General features: G+C 40.9%; 1 protein-coding gene across 6 annotated transcripts in view; it reads left to right on the forward strand.

The window, feature by feature from the left end:
- The window catches only part of LOC123366829 (palmitoyltransferase ZDHHC14), a 328,341-nt gene that overhangs the window by 230,873 nt on the left and 79,202 nt on the right, over window positions 1–18,266 (forward strand). The window contains exon 1 of one of the 6 annotated variants that reach the window (XM_045010629.1): window positions 143–375. The exons of the other annotated variants lie outside the window; for them this stretch is intronic. Within the exon in view, the coding sequence (XP_044866564.1) occupies window positions 364–375 (12 nt within the window). The 5' untranslated portion in view covers window positions 143–363. Of the gene's footprint in view, window positions 1–142; window positions 376–18,266 lie in introns of those variants that run through there. 6 annotated transcript variants of the gene reach the window in all.

Here is an 18,266-nt window from a genome sequence, read left to right on the forward strand (position 1 = left end):
TCTAGCTTCACAAAGAAACAAGGGGCTAAAACAGTGCAAACAACAGCGTGTGTGTGGGGGGGGGGGGTAAAGGACGAAGCGGGGGGCGGACCGGCGAAGGGGGGAGAGAGCACGAAGAGAGGAGCGAGCGGGAAGGGAAGAGCGGGAGCGGGGAGGGGCCGGGACACAGCCTGGCCGCTGCCCGGGTGCTACATTAGCTCCCGCCGGCCCAGCGCGGCGGGTTTCTGCTGAGCAGCCGAACCGCCCCGGCAGCCGGAGGGGGCGGTGGCGGGACTTGTGACTGGGCGGCTCGGAGCAGCCGCCGCGGCCCAGTAGCAGCGGGGCAGGGGAAACGCGCGGCGGGAGCCCCGCGCCAGCAGCGCCATGGCCACCAAGGTAAGGGGCCGCCGCGGGGCCCGGCGCTCCAACCCCCCCACCCCCAGCGGGCTTCGTGCCCGGAGCCGCGGGGAGGGGAGCGGGGTCGGGCGCCCGCCTCTCGGGGTGAGTCCCAGGAGACCCGCGGTTGGGCGGGGGGGAGGCTGGTGTTTCTCTGCCCCCGGGCCGGGCCCGGGAGAAAGGGGCTGGGGCGGAGAGCAGCCCCCGGGGCGTTGTGGGGATGAGCCCCCGGCAGCTCGGGGCTGGGCTCTGCCGCCCTCCCCGTGTAACCGCCAGGCCCGGGGGCTCCAGGAGTCACCCCCGGCCCGGGTGATTGTGCCTCGCTTGGGCCCTAGACCCACCCACGGGCCAGCGCCCCTGGGCCAGGCAGGAGGGGAAAGGCGTTTCCGGCGTCACAAAGTTTTCCAGGGAAAAGTTTTTTTCCACCCGCTCTTTGTGTTATTTCACTTGCCCCCACACGCTGCGGTATCGTCTCCACTGCCCACGTCAGGCCAGGGGCCCAGTGCCCGGGTGGTTTGTAACCCGCAGGTCAGAAGAGACACCCCGAGTTACAAAACCCAACAGCACCTCGTTTAAACACCCCCCGCCGCCGGATACCCACAACCGCAGCTTCCTGACCTGGGTTACTAATAATAGCTGGAAGAATTAAAATGTGTATCGCTATTTATAATGTGGACATGGGCATTTTACGCTGCCTAAACAGGGGTGATAGATTGGTCAGTTTCACTTGTGTGTCTTCTTTCGCTTTGGTTCTCCTGAGTCCTGATATGGCCAATAGTGGCATGGTTTAGTTGGGAACATTATGGGGAGTGTTTTTAAATCAAAGCAAATTTTTCATTTAAATTTCAAAGCAGTGGCATGGACACGTTTCTGTTGAAGTACCTTAGATTGTCAATTTAATTTCACAGCTGTGCAAGCAGAAAAACCTGGGCCTTTGCTTTTCAGAGTTGCTGAGCTCCTGCAGCTCCTGTTGACTTTAGTGACAGTTGTGACTGCTCAGCGCCCTTGAAAAAGTCCTTATGGAACCAAACTCTAGAGATCTGAATGTCATTCAACTTTGTGTTTTGTCCTGTATTTTTCTATACAGTACTCAGCATTCAAGCAGGAAGGAAAATGACTATGTTCTTAGGTCTGGCCTACACCTGAGACTTAGGTCAACCCAGCTACGCTACTCAGGGGTGTTCAGATCCCGAGAGAGACATAGTTAAGGTGACCTAAGCCTTGGTTTAGACAGGAAGCACTGCAGTGGTGCAGCTGCAGTACTTTAAGTGTAGACATAGCTTTAGTATTTGATACAATGACCTGCATTACAAAAAGATCAGACACAAGACTTAGTTGCTCAGTGGAACTCTACCTCAGCTGTGGTTATGTATATTTGCCTAGAAGTATTGCTTGTTTTCTGTGTATAGGATAGTAGGTTTATACACCTGATAATGGCCAAATATAGAAGGTGTCTTTTCTAGTCAGTTTGATTGCAGTGGGATAAATTCATTTATTCTCTTCTAGTGGTGCATATGTGTGTGTTCCACTTTATAAAAAGGCCACATGTATTCCACAGTATCAGAGGGGTAGCCGTGTTAGTCTGGATCTGTAAAAAGCAACAAAGAGTCCTGTGGCACCTTAAAGACTAACAGGTGTATTGGAGCATAAGCTTTCGTGGGTGAATGCCCACTTCGTCAGACGCATGCGAAAGCTTATGCTCTAATACATCTGTTAGTCTTTAAGGTGCCACAGGACTCTTTGTTGATGTATTCCACAGTTGCTCTTCAAAGAACTGATGCATATTTGTTTTATGTAATCTTCTGAATAATGTTCTGTTTTTTGTAGATCATATAAAATACGGTTTTCCTGCTGCCATGTGATTTTGTAGCATATGAATTAGCAGTGTTAGGTGTTCTATGGTCTGATTTTGATTTGTAGTAGTGTATATGGTTTCTAAAAAGTATGAGACTAAATTATTTTGTTGTTTCTGAACATTATTAGAAAACTAATGTATTAATTGGACTTTGCATATCTGAAACCAGTCTAAGTTATCTATGGTATTTATTTGCTAACTTAGCTGAATATAAAAGATTATGCTGTTTAATTAAAAAGTGAGTTGTCCGACTAGTAGTTTTTTTTATTAACTTTTTAAAGTCCAAAGTACTTTTTAAAGAAAATGTGTATTGTACTTATGACATGTCACAATATTGGAAACAATGCTTTTGGGACACAACTGGTTCCATAAACTAGTTCTGCAGCTTGGAAAGTTCCATTTTGTTACTAGTAGACCCTGTCCATATAGAATAGTGATAGTATATGATTCTGGATGTCTTAATAATTGACAGATTCTGTATCTTGTAGATATCCAGTTTAGTGTATTAATAGTATTGTATAAATAGATGCACAGTATTCTTTAGATAAGAAGCCAAAATCCCAAGTCAGATAGTTGCTTTTGAAAATTTATCGTTGCATATAAATTCCAATTTTAGGTATATCAGAGGGGTGGCCAACCTGAGCCTGAGAAGGAGCCAGAGTTTACCAGTGTACATTGCCAAAGAGCCACAGTAATATGTCAGCAATCTTCCTACAATCAGCTCCCCCACCCTGCTGCCAGTGCTTCCTGCACACTGGAAGCCCTGCTGATCAGCACCTCCCTCTCCCTCCTCGCATCTCCTGATCAGCTGTTTCGTGGCATGCATGAGGCTCTGGGTGAGAGGGGGAGGAGGTGGAATGGGGGCAGGGCCTGTGGCAGAGCCAGGTGTTGAGCAGTGAGCATCGCCACACTGGAAAGTTGGCGCCTGTAACTCCAGCCCCGGAGTCGGTGCCGCATATTAACTTTTGAAGAGCTGCATGTGGCTCGAGCCACAGGTGGTCCATCCCTGGTTTAGAATGTTGTTAGATTGGGCTGGGTTTTAATATTGTTAATTTGAATTAATTTGTGATAACACTCTATGCAAGTATGTGTGTGTGCGCGTGAACGCGCGCACAAGGACACACACAGAACACTTCTATTACTTGTGGTAGTTAAAAGGAAAACTGCATTACTTTTGACATATATGTACTTCTGCAATTGCGATAACATGTTCAAATGGTGCCTATTTCAATGCGGAATAGGACCTGTGCTGTATTGAAAGGAGGATATGAAGGACCACTGTTGATTCTGTGCCTGAAAAGAAGAGCAATTTAATTGTATAAATGTGGAGACCTGAGCACTCTGTTTTTCTTTAAATAGCTCCCCAGTTTATAACTTGTTCAGAAACTAAAGACAGATGATGCTATCCCTGATTTAACTAAAATTATATTGTGGGCAGAAGAGCAGCAATTTATTTTTCATTCTTTATTTCTGGGAAAAATTGTTTGTTGCATATTTTCTGATTTTATCCTTCATTATTTGCAAATTAAAGACTTGGTTTTTTGTTTTGATATATACTGGTAAGTTAAGTTTCTATTAGAGTGGTGCCAATTTTATCTTCTATTAAGTTTGTTGTATGGCATGCATCACCTACCTCTGAGATACAGCGATTTAGGGTTAAATTTAGTAAACTTGTTTATTTGTCAACTGTGATCCTTGTAGAAGCGATTGACCTGTTATATTTTTCTTTTTAATGGTTGGTTCAAGAAGACTGTTTGTTTGAACTTCAATATGCAGTGTTCAGAAAGTTAGCCAATAATAATTTACCATAGCAATGAAATAGGATTGTATTTATTGTTAATCCCAGCCTTTCTGAAATAGCTGACTCCTATGAGAAACATGCCAAATGTTGGAAATGCACATGCAAAAAGCTGTAGAACATAATCCTAGACTAGAGTTGTTGACCTTGGATATTTATTTCTCATAGTTTAATAACAGTTTAACCACTGTATACATAGATTCAAAGGCCAGAAGGGACCATTGTGATCAGCTAGTTTGACCTCTTGCATAACACAGGCCACAGGACTTCCGTGAATTAATTCTTGTTTGAGTTAGAGCATATCTTTTCAAAAAACATCCAATATTGATTTAAAGATTTTCAGTGATGGAAAATCGACCACAACCCTTGAAGTTATTTCAATGGATAAGTACCCTCACTCGTAAAAAATTTGAGTTTGAATTGTCTAGTTTTAACTTCCAGCCATTAGATCATGTTATATCTTAGTCTGCTAGATCGAGGAGCCCTATATTATCAAATTTCTTTACCTCGTGGGTACTTAGACTGATCAAATTATCCCTTGACATTGTCTTTGAGTGAAATAGACTCAAGGAGCTCAATACAGTATTTCTCGATAAGGCTTGTTTTCCAATCTATTTATTATTTTTGTGGCTCTTCTCTGAGCCCACTCAAGCAATTGCCAGCTTCCTATTGAAATAATAGGAAATACAGGAGGAGAGTAAAAAAATCTGCATTTTGTGGCTGGGACCTTTTAAGCATACTTCCAAACTGAGTGACATGTTTGTAGAGAGGAGGTATGGTCCAGTGTTGGGATGCAATACTGATAGAGGACTAGGGTATTCTTGACTCAGCTGTGAATTTTTCTTTCCGACTTTGGGCAAGTCATATAGGCCAACATTTTCAGAATTGTTCACTAATTTTTGGGTTCCCCAGTTTTTGGGTGCTTAACTTGAGATCAGTAGATCCTGATTTCCATTGAGGGCCAGCACCTTTCATCGACTTAAATGGAACTTACGGTTACTTAGCACCTCTGAAAATCAGGCCCCCAGGTGTATCAGACCGGGTAATTAAAGTTTGAGGCATCCAAAATTAGTGAACATTTTAGAAAATGTTGGTGTTAACTTCTCTGTTCCTCAGTTCTCCTACGTATAAATGAAGGGAGAACACTTCCCTAATTCACAGATGTGCAGGGAGGCTAAATGAATACATGTAAAGCTTATTTCTATAAAAAAAAAATACTAGGTTTGCTTCAATGATACCCTTTCAGAAAAGACACTTTACACTCTTTCTGCATTTGCTTATTTGATTTCTTGGAGGTAATTGACAAAACCATTTTTTCCATTATTTGCAATGTTGTAATTTCACTTATATTATGTCATTTGTCACATTTTGAGCTTCATTCAGTTGTGGGGTGCTGGAAACACCAAGAAGCTGCATGCTGACTTCTAAAGACTGTGGTCTCAGGCTCAACATATTTTAGAGATGTATATTATTTAATAGATGATTCCTTTCCTTGGGAGGTCTAGTTTGGAATTTGCTAAGTCACTCTTCAGCAGGAAAAATAAAGACTATAATAAGAGGATCCAATATGTCAAGTACACTGTACTTGTGTTCTACTAATGTAAGATCTGGATTTTATCTTGAAATTTAAGGTCAGCCTGGTTGATTCTGTTAGTCCCGTTGGAGTCAATGCGTCAGTGGCACTACTTGCATCAGCAAAGACACTTGTTAATAAGCTTTTGCATGATCAGATCCTTAGTTGCCAGTTTGGGGCCCAATTCCTCAGGGAGATGGGTACAGGCAGACCTTTACCCCAGCATGGAATCCCATTTTAGTCAGTGGGACTCTGTGGGCTAAGGATCCACCTGTGTGGATCTGTTTGCAGGATTGGGCATTTTTTCATATATTAAGAGGTGTCTTAGGAAGAAACTTTTTAGGACACACAGTACATTTTGGTTCTTAAAAAAAAAAAGTGTTAACTGGCATATTTTTAATATTTGCAAACAAAATAAATGCATTTTTAAGGAGGACAGAGAGGCTCTCCAAAATTTAGAAGTAAAGCTTTATCCTCCCTATCTGCACCCTTATTTTTTTTTAAATTCTAATTCCTTAATTTCCTTTCAGTTTGTCTTTTCACTGCTAGGTTTGCTGAAAAGGGTAAGTTTTCTGAAGTGCTCTCAGCTGCATCCTTAGTGACAAACCAAAGTAGAACTAGTTCTCTTTGCTGTCTTGTGTGCAGAAGTGAATTCCTCTTTGGATTTGTTGACATTAATTCAAACCAAAACTGAGAAGCATCTCTCAACAAATGAACTAAATGAAGTGCTCTAGAACTGTCTACTCTGTACAGAAAAAATTAAACCTTTTAAAGACCATCTTAGCTATTGAAATTGATTTTTCATGGAGGAGGATTTAACAAAATATTAATTGTCTTAATAGCATTGTTAGTTGGAAGTGACATGCATCCGATGAAGTGGATATTCACCCACGAAAGCTCATGCTCCAATACGTCTGTTAGTCTATAAGGTGCCACAGGACTCTTTGCTGCTTTTACAGATCCAAACTAACACGGCTACCCCTCTAATAGTTGGAAGAGAGTGATATAAACCATTTCCTGCTTCTTTCAGCACTCTCCATCCTTTGGGAATTCAGTGAAGCAACACTTAATACAGGAAATGAGAATGCAATGCTGTAAGCTGTATTTACAAACAAAGGGCTTGCTCCTGTGCACCCTTATTCAATAAGTAGTCAGTTGAAATCAGTGGGTTTGCTAATGTGAGTAAGGATTTGCAGGATTAGGCCAAAAGAAATGCCAAGATGTTAACAGCTATAAAAATGTCAAGCAGGAACAAGATTTATTGGGTAAGAATGCTTGGTAATGCAAATTTACCCTAAAAAACCCACAATCCACCCATACAATGAGAAAAACAAATGTGGACTTAAACAGTGTCATATAAAAATAAGTCAGTTTGGTGTCATGACTGAAGTGCATGACCCACTGGTTTCTTAATTTATTTCTAGCTGTTTTTCTTTATAATCTTCATAAACTTCCTGCAGTCAAATGATACATGGCTTCCCTCACATTTTAGCAATTGCCTACACGAGTTTGGTTTCGTTGTTGCTTTTTTTTTTTACTGGACCTGATATTGATATCATTGAAGTCATTAGCAAAACTCCAGTTGACGTACATGGAAGAAAAGATTGGGTCCTGTATGATGATTTGCTCACATGCTGCTGCCTATATGACTCAGTATTTCTAGGTTATTTTAACCACCTAGAGACTGAGTCATCAGAACATCATTACCCCAGAGCATGTCATTATTTAAAAAAAAATCTCATGTTTACAATAGTGAAAGAGGAAGAGAAGTCTTACCTATGTAGATTTCATCTTGTTTGAAAACTTGATTTTTAACATAAAATCCGTTTCTAGTCTCTCCATATACTGATTTCTGGGGGGAAAAAAAATAAAAGCACTTTTAACTTGTGCCTTTGTTTTTACTTTACCAATTACATTACTTAAAAAAAAAAAAAGTCTTGTAGTAAGAGGAATTATAGTACATCCTGTGAGTTGTTCAATAGATTTCTGTCTGTGAATTGTCTGCCAGTCTGTTAAAACATCTAATTTAGTTGTCTTTTGAAAATCTTATTTAAAATTACAAGATATGCATAGATAGATTTCTTTTGTTTATGTGACTTCTATTTGACCAGAAACAATTTTGTTGTGACAGGAAGTTGTGTAACTGATCTTAATTGACATATTTCAGAGGTGATGGCTTCCATCCCTTTATAAATAATACTGTGAGAACTGTATTGTTAAATATGCTGGTTCCTTCGTGCCTTATTTTTATAAATTATTCCAACTTTAGTACTATTGGAATTAGCACCTCATGAACAGGTGACCTAATAGGTTACAGTGTTGTAAAGCAATGGAACTAACTTGTTGCTTTGAACAGCTTTCCACAATATGAAATACCATGAAATTTAGAGAACTAGAACTGTTTAATCAAATTATTTGACTGGTTGTGAATATTTAATGCTTCACAGTTAAAGATAAAATTGCTCATTTTACAAGTATGTTCCAAAACATGGATGGTAAGATTGCTTTGGACTATTGAGGCACTAAGCTTAATCGTTTAAAAAAAATATTTTTCATTTTGTAAGTGGCAGAAATCTTGGCTCATGTTTTGCTGTCTTCAGGTATTAAACCCTGCCAACAGAAACATGATGAATTGAAAATACAATGTGTATACAGTACCCCAACAAATAAAGCTAACGTGCTACTGGAGAAAAATAAACAGATGTTTTTAACACACTAAATATATGCTTACTCTATATTAGAGCCCAAGTTAGACTTGCCAATCTTCTTGCCTCACGAGTTCCAAAAGCAGTCTCCCTGTGTTTGGGCTTTGTAAATAACAAATCTCCCCAATGTAGGAAGCAGGCATTAACACCAGAGTCCTCTTCCCATTTTGAAGTCCAGCTCAAAGTAATGAATTGTTATGGCTTGCCTAGGATGTGATTTATAAGCACCAAGGATGAAACTCCGTATAGAAAGAGCTGAAGTTTCCATACAGGAATTGCATCCAAAGCAGTGGCAGAATTAGAGTTAGTGGGGCCCTGTGCTCAGCTTCATTTTCAGGGGGGCCCCTCTTGGGATCCAGCCAAGAAAAAGAACATTCTCTCATCTTTCCCCTCCCCCCATTTTTCTTTTTTTCTTCACCCTCCTCCTCCTATATTATAAGTAATGGGAAGTAAATGAAAATAAACTGAGGTACTTTGATTAGGGCAGGGGGTTGGGGTGCCGGGGGGGATGGGCTCTGGAAGGAAGTTTGGGTGCTGGGTGCAAGCTCTATACTGGGGCAGGAGGTTGGGGTATGGGAGGCGGGGTGAGGGCTCTGGGAGGAAGTTTGGGTGTGGGGTGCAGGCTTTGGGCTGGGGCAGGGGGTTGGAGTTCAGGAGGGGGGCAGTGCTTACCTTGGATGGCAAGGCTCCCACAGCGACCAGCACCCTCCCCGGCAGCAGATCCTAGGCGGCGGGGGGGGAGAGGCGTCCGCTGCGAGCTGCTGCCCGCGGGCACTGCCCCTGCAGCTCCCGTTGGCCGCAGTTCCTGGCCAATGGGAGCTGTGGAGCCTGCACTTGGGGCGGGGGCAGTGCGCAGACCCACACCCCCGTACCACCAGGAGCTGCAGGGACATGCTGGCCACTTCTGGGAACAAAGCGGTACATAGGGAGGGAGGCAGAGCGGGCAGGGAGCATGCAGAGACGTGCCAGCAGCTGTCCACTTCCAGGAGTGGCGTGGGGCCACTGGCCACGGCATGCAGGCAGCCTGCCTGCCTGAGCCCTGCTGTGTTGTCAGATATTTGTCTTGCATTTTGGCCCCCCCGGGTCCCCCCCGGTCGTTGGGGGGCCTTGTGCCACTGCACGGTTTGTTTCATGGTAAATCTGCTCCTGATCCAAAGAGTCATTATTGTGTAAGTTTAAGTGATTTCCTTTGTCTGGCAGGTTTATTGATTTGTAGGCCAGAAGGGACCATTGTGATCATCTAGTCTGAGCTCCTGTATAACATAGGCCAGGGAGCTTCCCCAAAATTAAAGCTCTGTGGTTCCTTTGTACTGCAGTGCAGCTGCTGAAAAGGAGGGAAGTGCCAGGGTCCACCTCTCCAGGCCTTGTGATCTCAGTGAGCAGCCTTGTACTAGGGGTTTCCCATGTAGGAAAAACTCAGTACTGGGCCAGAAAGGGGCAACACTGTTGTTAAGAAGTGAGACTTGTATGAGGCCCTCTAGGGAGAGTCAGAAGCAAGACAGCTGCTTCTGTGGAAAGGGCAGTGGTACAAGGGGGAGTTGGGACTAAAATGACCAAAGCAAGCACACACTGGCCACTTTTGATTAAAATCTGTGGCCAAAACATAGTATGTGCAGTTATAGAGCTCTTCTGCTTTGAAAGTGACTCAGTAAAAATGGCACCTCTCACTCAACAGATTTGTTACTTACAGGTATTCTGAGAATTTTCTGCTGCCTAGAGCAGGTGTGGGCAAACTACAGCCCGTGAGCTGTTTTAAGCCGGGCTGCAAGCTCCCGTTGGAGAGTGGGGTCTGGGGCTTGCTCTGTTCCGGCGCTCCAGCCAGGGCACTGGATTGTTGGCCACACACCGTGGCTCGGCCCCGCTCCGGGGCTCCAGCCAGGGTGCAGGGTTGGGGGGCTGCTCCACGCAGCTCCCGGAAGCTGCGGCATGGCCCCGCTCTGGCTCCTACATGCTCCAATGGCCCCTTCCAGCACTCCAATGGGAGCTGCAGGGGCGGTACCTGTAGATGGGGCAGTGTGTAGAGCCGCCTAGCCGTGCCTCCGCATAGGAGCCAGAGAAGGAACATGCCACTGGTTCCGGGAGCCGCTTGAGGTCAGTGCCGCTTGGAGCCTTCACCCTGAGCCTCTCTCCATGTCCCTACCCCCTGCCCCAGCCCTGATCCTCTAAACCTCTCGGTCCCATCCCAGAGCACCCTCCTATACCTCAAATTCCTTATCCCTAGCCCACACCCCAGAGCCCGCGCCCCCTCCCAGAGCCCTCACCCCCTCCCATACCCCAACCCCAACTTTGTGAGCATTCATGGCCCACTATACAATTTCTATTCCTAGATATGGCCTTCAGGCCAAAAAGTTTGCCCACCCCTGATTTAGACCATCCCTAGAGTTTAAAATCTCCAATGATGGAGATTCCACAACCTCCCTAGGCAATTTATTCCAGTGCTTAACTAGCCTGACAGGAAGTTTTCTCTAATGTCCAGCCTAAACTTCCCTTGCTGCAATTTAAGCCCATTGCTTCTTGTTTTATCCTCAGAGGTTAAGAGAACAATTTTTCTCCCTTCTCTTTGTAACAACCTTTTATGTACTTGGAAAAGGTTATCATGTCCCCTCTCAGACTCCAGACTAAACAAATCCAATTTTTTCAATACTCCCTCAGAGGTCATGTTTTCTAGACCTTTAATCACTGATGTTGCTCTTCTTTGGACTTTCTCCAATTTGTTCAGCTCTTCCCTGAAATGTGGCACCCAGAACTATTCCAGTTGGGGCCTAATCAGTGTGGAGCAGAGCAGAAGAATTACTTCTCGTGTCTTGCTTAGAACACTCCTGCTAATGCATCCCAAAATGTTTGCTTTTTTTGCAACAGTGTGTTACACTGTTTACTCGTATTTAGCTTGTGGTCCACTATGGCCCCCAGATCTCTTTCTGCAGTACTCCTTCCTAGGCAGTCATTTCCCATTGTTCTTTCATAAGTTCCTTTGTCCTTATTGAATTTTGTCCTGTTTACTTCGGACCATTTCTCCAGTTTGTCCAGATCATTTTGAATTTTAATCTAATCCTCCAAAGCACTTGCAACCTCTCCCAGCTTCGTATAATCCGCAAACTTTATAAGTGTACTCTCTATGCCATTATCTGGTTATACAATAACCACTAACAGCTTTTGGTGTAGAACTTGAGTCTTGCTTGCGTAGGAACCAGAGATCTTCATAATATCACTAAAAAAAATACTGTACCTGTGCAAGAATTAAGCAATGAGACATATTATTCTTAGGTTATATGTGTGTGGCTCAGGTGCTGAGGCTTGATGCCAGTCCTTCAACCACTGACGATGTGTCCCAGTTGCTCAGAAATGAACAGACTGCTATTCTGATATGTTACCTTAAATTTTAAATGTCACTTTAAAAAAAATTAATCCTTTATGTGAAAGAGTTCAGTATTTAACTTAAGTAACAGTTGATGTTTTAAGAAGTCCAGCCACCCCTAAAATATTTTGAGAACGACTGGCTGCAAGGGGTGAAAAGTAGCATTTACCTTTGAAATTGGTTTACTAGCTTAGTTCTACCTGCCTTCTGAAGTTTTTGCTTGAAAAGGCAAATCTGTTCTTTCTGCTGTCTTAAACTGAGTAAGTTGCTTTGTCCTAAAATTTAAGTAAAGGGTAGCACAGGTATAGCAGTAGGCTCTTCCAGATGCAGTGATTAAAAATTGCTAATATTTTCTATTAGCTTTTGTTAACATATACAAGACAGACTGAATTCTCAATTGCTATGGCTACAAGAGCAGGCCTTCAAAGTAAAATGAAATACTAGTTTAAACCTGTTGGCTTTTGCCAAGTAGTGATATAATAAAGCAACAACATTTGAGTACACTATCTGAAATGAGGCTTTGTTACTTGACTAGTGTAAGTTGGATGACTTGATATTGAATAGTGTAAAAATAAAAAAATAAATTTGTATTTATTTACAGTTATTAGCTATTAAGCAGCTACTAGGAGCAGTAGTGCACAGTATTTAGTTCTATTCAATATAGTCCTGTATGTATGTGACCTTTTTGAAGTTTTCTGTCATTTCTTTGTCTTCAATTTATTTAATACAAATTTTGCACAACTACTTATTCTTTTTTTCCAAATGATTAAACCAGAGAGTGTACAACTGGAGGATGTGATCCAAGGATCCCTTGGTGCCAGTTGACAAAGGGCACAAGGAGTGCATAGGGCTTTATAGGAATTGCCTGAATCAGATATATGCATGATACTCCTCTGAAGGGTGTCATGTGAGGGCTCTACTGAGAGCCAGTAGCCCACTGGTCATCATAGTCATTGTGACATATGGAAGGATAATCTTTAAGGAGTTACGTATCTATACTGAAAATTGTGTTCTTGAGGTCTTAGCAGTAGGGCAGATCTCCAGGAGGTGACATACTCCCTACCTGAAAGGAATATTTCCAAGATAACAGATGCCTATCTCTGTCTTGTCATTTTGCATATCATTTGCCTCACAATGTATGCCTATTTGCATGAGCTGTGGGCAAAATAAGAGATTGCGAAATCTACAAGAAAGGAAATCTACAGGATGAAACAAACAATGGGGAGAGGGGTGTGTGTGTCCATCCCTGTTTATGAATAAAGACAAAGGATTGTTTTTGTATATCTTGGGATGACAAGCAACACACTGGCTCTTTCACTGCGAAGACACAGACAGCATGTTTGTCTCATGAAAAAAGGTTCACCGCCAAAGTTGCTGTAAAATGCTTCAGGGATTTACATGAGTAGTACTTGGTTAGACAGGATAGTATCTTGTTAATTAAGTCTAGACTCTAGAAAGCATATTATGATTTTATTTTACATGTTACCATTTGTTTCCTATGCTTTTACTTGAATCTCTATTCCTTGTTAAATAAACCGAGACTAGATTTCACTATAAACATACCTAAATTCTATATGTTAAGCAGAGCGGTGATCTATGGTAGACCTGGTGAGCTAGGGTATACTGTTTCTCTGGAAGGAGCAAATCTGTGAATGCTGAGAGTGTGCAGGGGACTAGTGGCTCTATATTCCAGGTTGAAGCTTGGTTGGGCTTGAGGCTTGGAGTGTGCCTATTGCTAACCTGTAGAGTATCAAAACATGTGTTTCATATAAGAGTAACTGATTTATTAAATAAACGATGTATTTTCTGTAGTTCATGAATTGAACTGATTGTTTCTGGTCACTGTGTCCTTCAGGATTTTAGAATTAGCCAGATCTCCTCCTCTCACACCTCATTTTTATTCATAGCTTGGAGAGGAAAACAAGCCTTCCTGCTTTTTCAACTCCCAATTGATTTCTCAATTTTGAATGAACTAGGCTTTGAAATGAACTAGTTCAGTAGATTGAAATGAAGAAAATATTCTCTCTGCACCTGCAGAAGGAGCTTGCTGCTGTCAAAGGCACTTCAGCAAACACTAGCTCCAGGTGCTTAGCCAGGGACTTCCACCAATTCAGTGGGTGAACTGTATTTAAAATTTGGCAGAAAACGTGTACTGATTAAAAAGTAATATTGAATTGTTTTTAATTGATTATAAACTAGGCCTTAATATAGATTGTCCTAATTTAAAAATTAGTTTTAATAGGTTTATTTTTTAAATAAAAATATTTAATTTAAATAAAATATTTGATTTTAAATAAAACCCATTAACATTTTTTTCAATCAATTTTTTTAATCCACTCAGATTCATGGGTAACTTCCTAATCAAGCCCTTAGGCTAAACACTTCCAATTATAAATGGCAAAGTGTGTGTTGAAGTTGGCTTTTGGAAATTACTAGTTTGTACCTGATATTCACTACAAGAAAATAATTGTAGGTTAGGTTCAAGAACTCTACCTGCTGTATACTAGAAGCAAGGGTAAACTGAGATTGCTTGCATTATGGTTACAGAAGTCTCCAGTCTTTTCTATTGCCCTTCCAAATAATTTAACAATTTCTTACAGCTAGATAACAGCTATCCTTGTATCTGTTTATAGGGATTATTATCAAATACATTGCTATCAGCTTTTTATATCTAATGGTACCCTCTACCATCCCCACACTCAATTCTGGTATCTCAACAAATGAGTTTATATCAAGAACTCTCTAATTAATATTTGCTAGAAGTTCAAATATGGAATTTCATCTCCTTTCCTTTCAGTCCTGCAGGTTGGTGTATGGAGGTGTTCCTCTCAAAATCGTCAAGAGGCTTCCTTGAAGTGGCGGAGGCTAGCTTGTAATCACAAATACAGTTTTACTTCTTGGACAAATATTAACTTTAAAAGTGTCACTGCAGAGCATTTAAAATAAAGTCCTTCTTTAGGCAGCCTGCTACATCAAAGAGCTGAAGATTAAACTTGTAGAGTTTTTCCAAAGGAAATTGAAGAAAATAAGTTGCTGTTTTATAACTTAGTCAGTATAGATAAGGCCGTAATTATAATTTTGAAAAGCTGTCAAGTAATTTCCCTTATTTAAAAAACAGTCCAAATATAGATCTAGTGTCTTGATAATGTAATCTAATTTTAATCGGCAAGATGCCAGTGGCATCAGCTAGAGCCTTAGCGCTGCCTCATACTCTACCAAGGCTTTTTGAAATGTGTGTTTCAGCAGCCATTTTAGAATCTGCATCAGTGCAGGTTAAATTGTTTGAATGCCCTATGCATTTAAGGGGTTCTTACTAAATTTCTGAAACAATGGTTAGAATAACATTATATATTGGATTCTACACATTATATAAAAAAACCTCTGTCTACAAAATTTAGACACAACACTCTCTGGAAAAGAGTATTCTCTCATCAGAACCCACAACCTCTCCCCTGTTCCCCGAAAAGCATGTTCTACTAGCAGGATAGAATGACTCAAATCTGTTCCCTGGCTTTTTATCAGTATTATTAGAACCCTTAATATACGTATTTGTATTTAACTATTTAACAACATTTTGTGTTGATTATAATTCAGCAGGGGGTGATCGTGAACCAATCAGCAGAATCAAAGATGAGTCATAAAGAGGGAAGGCCTGTCAGCTGCTTGCCAAATGACAAACTTAGACACGACTGTAAAGTTATTAGAGTAGCATGAGTTACACATGAATCCATCAATTACAGATGGAAGAAAATATTATTCACATAATAGCATATAAATATTGTGATTTCTATTGCAGGAGTAGTGGTGGAACAGTATATCTGAGTAAATAATACATCAGCACTTTTAAAAAATTAATAACTGGTGAAAGTATTTTAAAACACGTTTTGAAGGAGCATATAATTTTGATAGTGTTACCGGAAAATAAATATTTTCTTTAAAAACTAACATTATAGTGACATTAAGTAAAAATTCATCACATTTTTAAAAAAATCACTTCTATTTGTTACTTGGATCACCCTAAAATGTAAATCCATCTTGAAACGAGATTTCAGTTTAATTAGATTTGCAACTTGTTTTTATGCAAATATTGTTTGTGTGTGTTGAGCAGATGCAACCATTCTGGTGTATGATCTTGTTGATACACTGCTGTAGAAGCCATAGGTCTTCTTTCCCATACACTCCCTAAAAGAATATGACAGGTGAATAGCCACTGTGTATGCAGCGGTGTAAATCTTAAGTGTATAAATGTGATGCATTGTTCAGTCACATTTTGAAAAAGTATGTTTTAAACTTGATCATTTCCATCCAACCACACTTCTACCCTCCACCCTGCATCTCATGGGTTAGCTCTGGGAGAGTAAAGTAGGAAGCTGGATGCTGGAGTTCATCTTCAGTGCTTTCTTCCTCGAGCTGTCTGTCCTCTCTCATTTCAGCTGCTACAACTGCCATGGAATTTTCATTAGCTAACATTCCAACCAGCAGTTCCCCAAACACGGTATTGCTCTCTTTAGACCTCCTTAGGTACTGTTCTCTAGGGGATGTTAGGAGAAGGGGAGGGGCCTTTCTGTCTTCCCTCTTGAGTTCTTTCCCTTGCTCTCACCTGTTTTTGTGGGCTTATCTACACTATGAAATTAAGTCAGCTTTACATTGGCATACAGATGCCAATTACGTAGCTTGTGCATGTCTACATCTTGCTCCTTGTGTTGGCGTGCACATTCTCACCTGGAGCACTTGTATCAATTGTACTGTCAGTGTGGGGTATTGTGGGAAGGCTACTGAAAGTCAGTAACAGTCAACATAAGCAATGCAGTGTCTACGCTGACATTGCATTGATCTACTACATTGACATTGGCTCTACTCTGCTCATAGAGGTGGAGTTCAGACAGTGTAGCTGGGCAGTTAAATTGGTGGGGAGCGAAAAAGTGTAGATACTTCTATAGTTAGGTCGACATAAGCTGCCTTGGTCAATCTAACTCTGTAGTTAGACCAGACCTGTCACTTGTTTTTCTCAGGTTGGCTATGGAAAAGGACATGTGTGTCTGGGTGCAGGGATTTCTTAGTGTTGTCATTTCTTTGTGAAATTTAGATTCTTGAGGTCTTTTTTTCTATGCTATATTCATTCTAGCTGTGTTCACACTAGCATTCTTCTTTAAATTTCCTAGTGTCATAGCTCCATCAGTAATAGCAACAGTGGGAGAGCCAGTGGAGGGGCATTTTAACCCTCATTTCATCTTGCCCTGCTTAGAGCTGGTCTAGCGGACACAATGAATAAAATGCTCATGGCCTATCCTCATTGTTGCTTCGGGCATTGTTACCACTGGTGGAGCTTCAGCAATAAGAAATTTGAAGAAAACTGGTAGTGTAGACATCCCTTGTATAAATTGGTGTAGTTTTATTGACTACAGTAGAGCAATGCCAGTTTGTCACTTGAGGATCCAGCCCTAAAAGTTAGCAGTATACTTTTTGGGATAGTAGTAGAATCCAGGACTGCAAAGATAGAATGCTAGATGGTTATAGGCAAAAAGCCAGGCTATGTGTTTTCCTTAATACTGATAGTCACTAGACTGATACTTTTTTTTTTAAAATAAAATATCCCAGCATATTATGTCACATCATCTGTAGTCTTGCAAACTGCTAATAGTTTTTATACCAACTATCCACACTCAGATTGCACAATAACTAATGTAATCCTTGTCAAATTCTTCATATTGAGATGTTTTAACAGACATAGTTAACGTATGCTGCACACTTTTGTTTAGAAATTTATAGGCAGCCAAACTACTGCTGTTCTTTTTATAGCCCTCCTTAGCAATTTGTCTTTGTTTCCACTTTTTGTAGGATTTCTTTTTGATTTTCAAGTCATTAAAGAGCTCCTGATGGAGCCATTTTGGCCTCTTGCTATTTTTCCTATCTTTCCTTCATATTGGGATAGTTTGCTGTTGTACCTTAAATAGTGTCTTTGAGAAACTGCCAGCGCTCCTGAACTTCTTTTTCCCTTAGATTTTCTTGCCGTTGGACCCTACTTACTAATTCTCTTGAGTTTAAAACCCTGTTCCTCTGAGTTCTATTTCTGTTGTTTGTCTTAGAACTACGTATGAATTCTGTGACTCATTTTCTAAAAGCAAAGCAACACATTTTGAGAATTTATTGCTTTAATATTTATAAATTCAATTTTAAATAGAAGTAAACACTAACTTTAATTTTTATTTCAATTTAGTTGTATATTAACTGCTCTTTATATGATGCATATACAATGTTAAGTAATCTTTCTTTTATAATGTGACCACAATTTAAAAATTGCTTCTTTACACAGAAATTTAGGTTTTGTAGTAATCTAGTGTTAATGAGGCACTAATTATTTTTAAACATTTATATCAATGTGGAGATCTTGATTAAGAAAAACATACATAGAATGTAAAGGTTATATATTCGGCTCTTGATGGGAATTTGCTTATTTTTGACTTGCTAACATGCGTTCTACATGAAACTTGGCGGCAAAAGCTTTTAATGCTCACAAAGATTTTCAAAATAATACCAGTGTGATTGGTAGCATACGTATTTTAAGGAGTGAGAACTGCTGTGACAGGTTTCAGGATTCAAAGGTT

The sequence above is a fragment of the Mauremys mutica genome, chromosome 3 (genome assembly GCF_020497125.1).
Source record: "Mauremys mutica isolate MM-2020 ecotype Southern chromosome 3, ASM2049712v1, whole genome shotgun sequence".
In the NCBI taxonomy this organism is placed as follows: Eukaryota; Metazoa; Chordata; order Testudines; family Geoemydidae; genus Mauremys; species Mauremys mutica.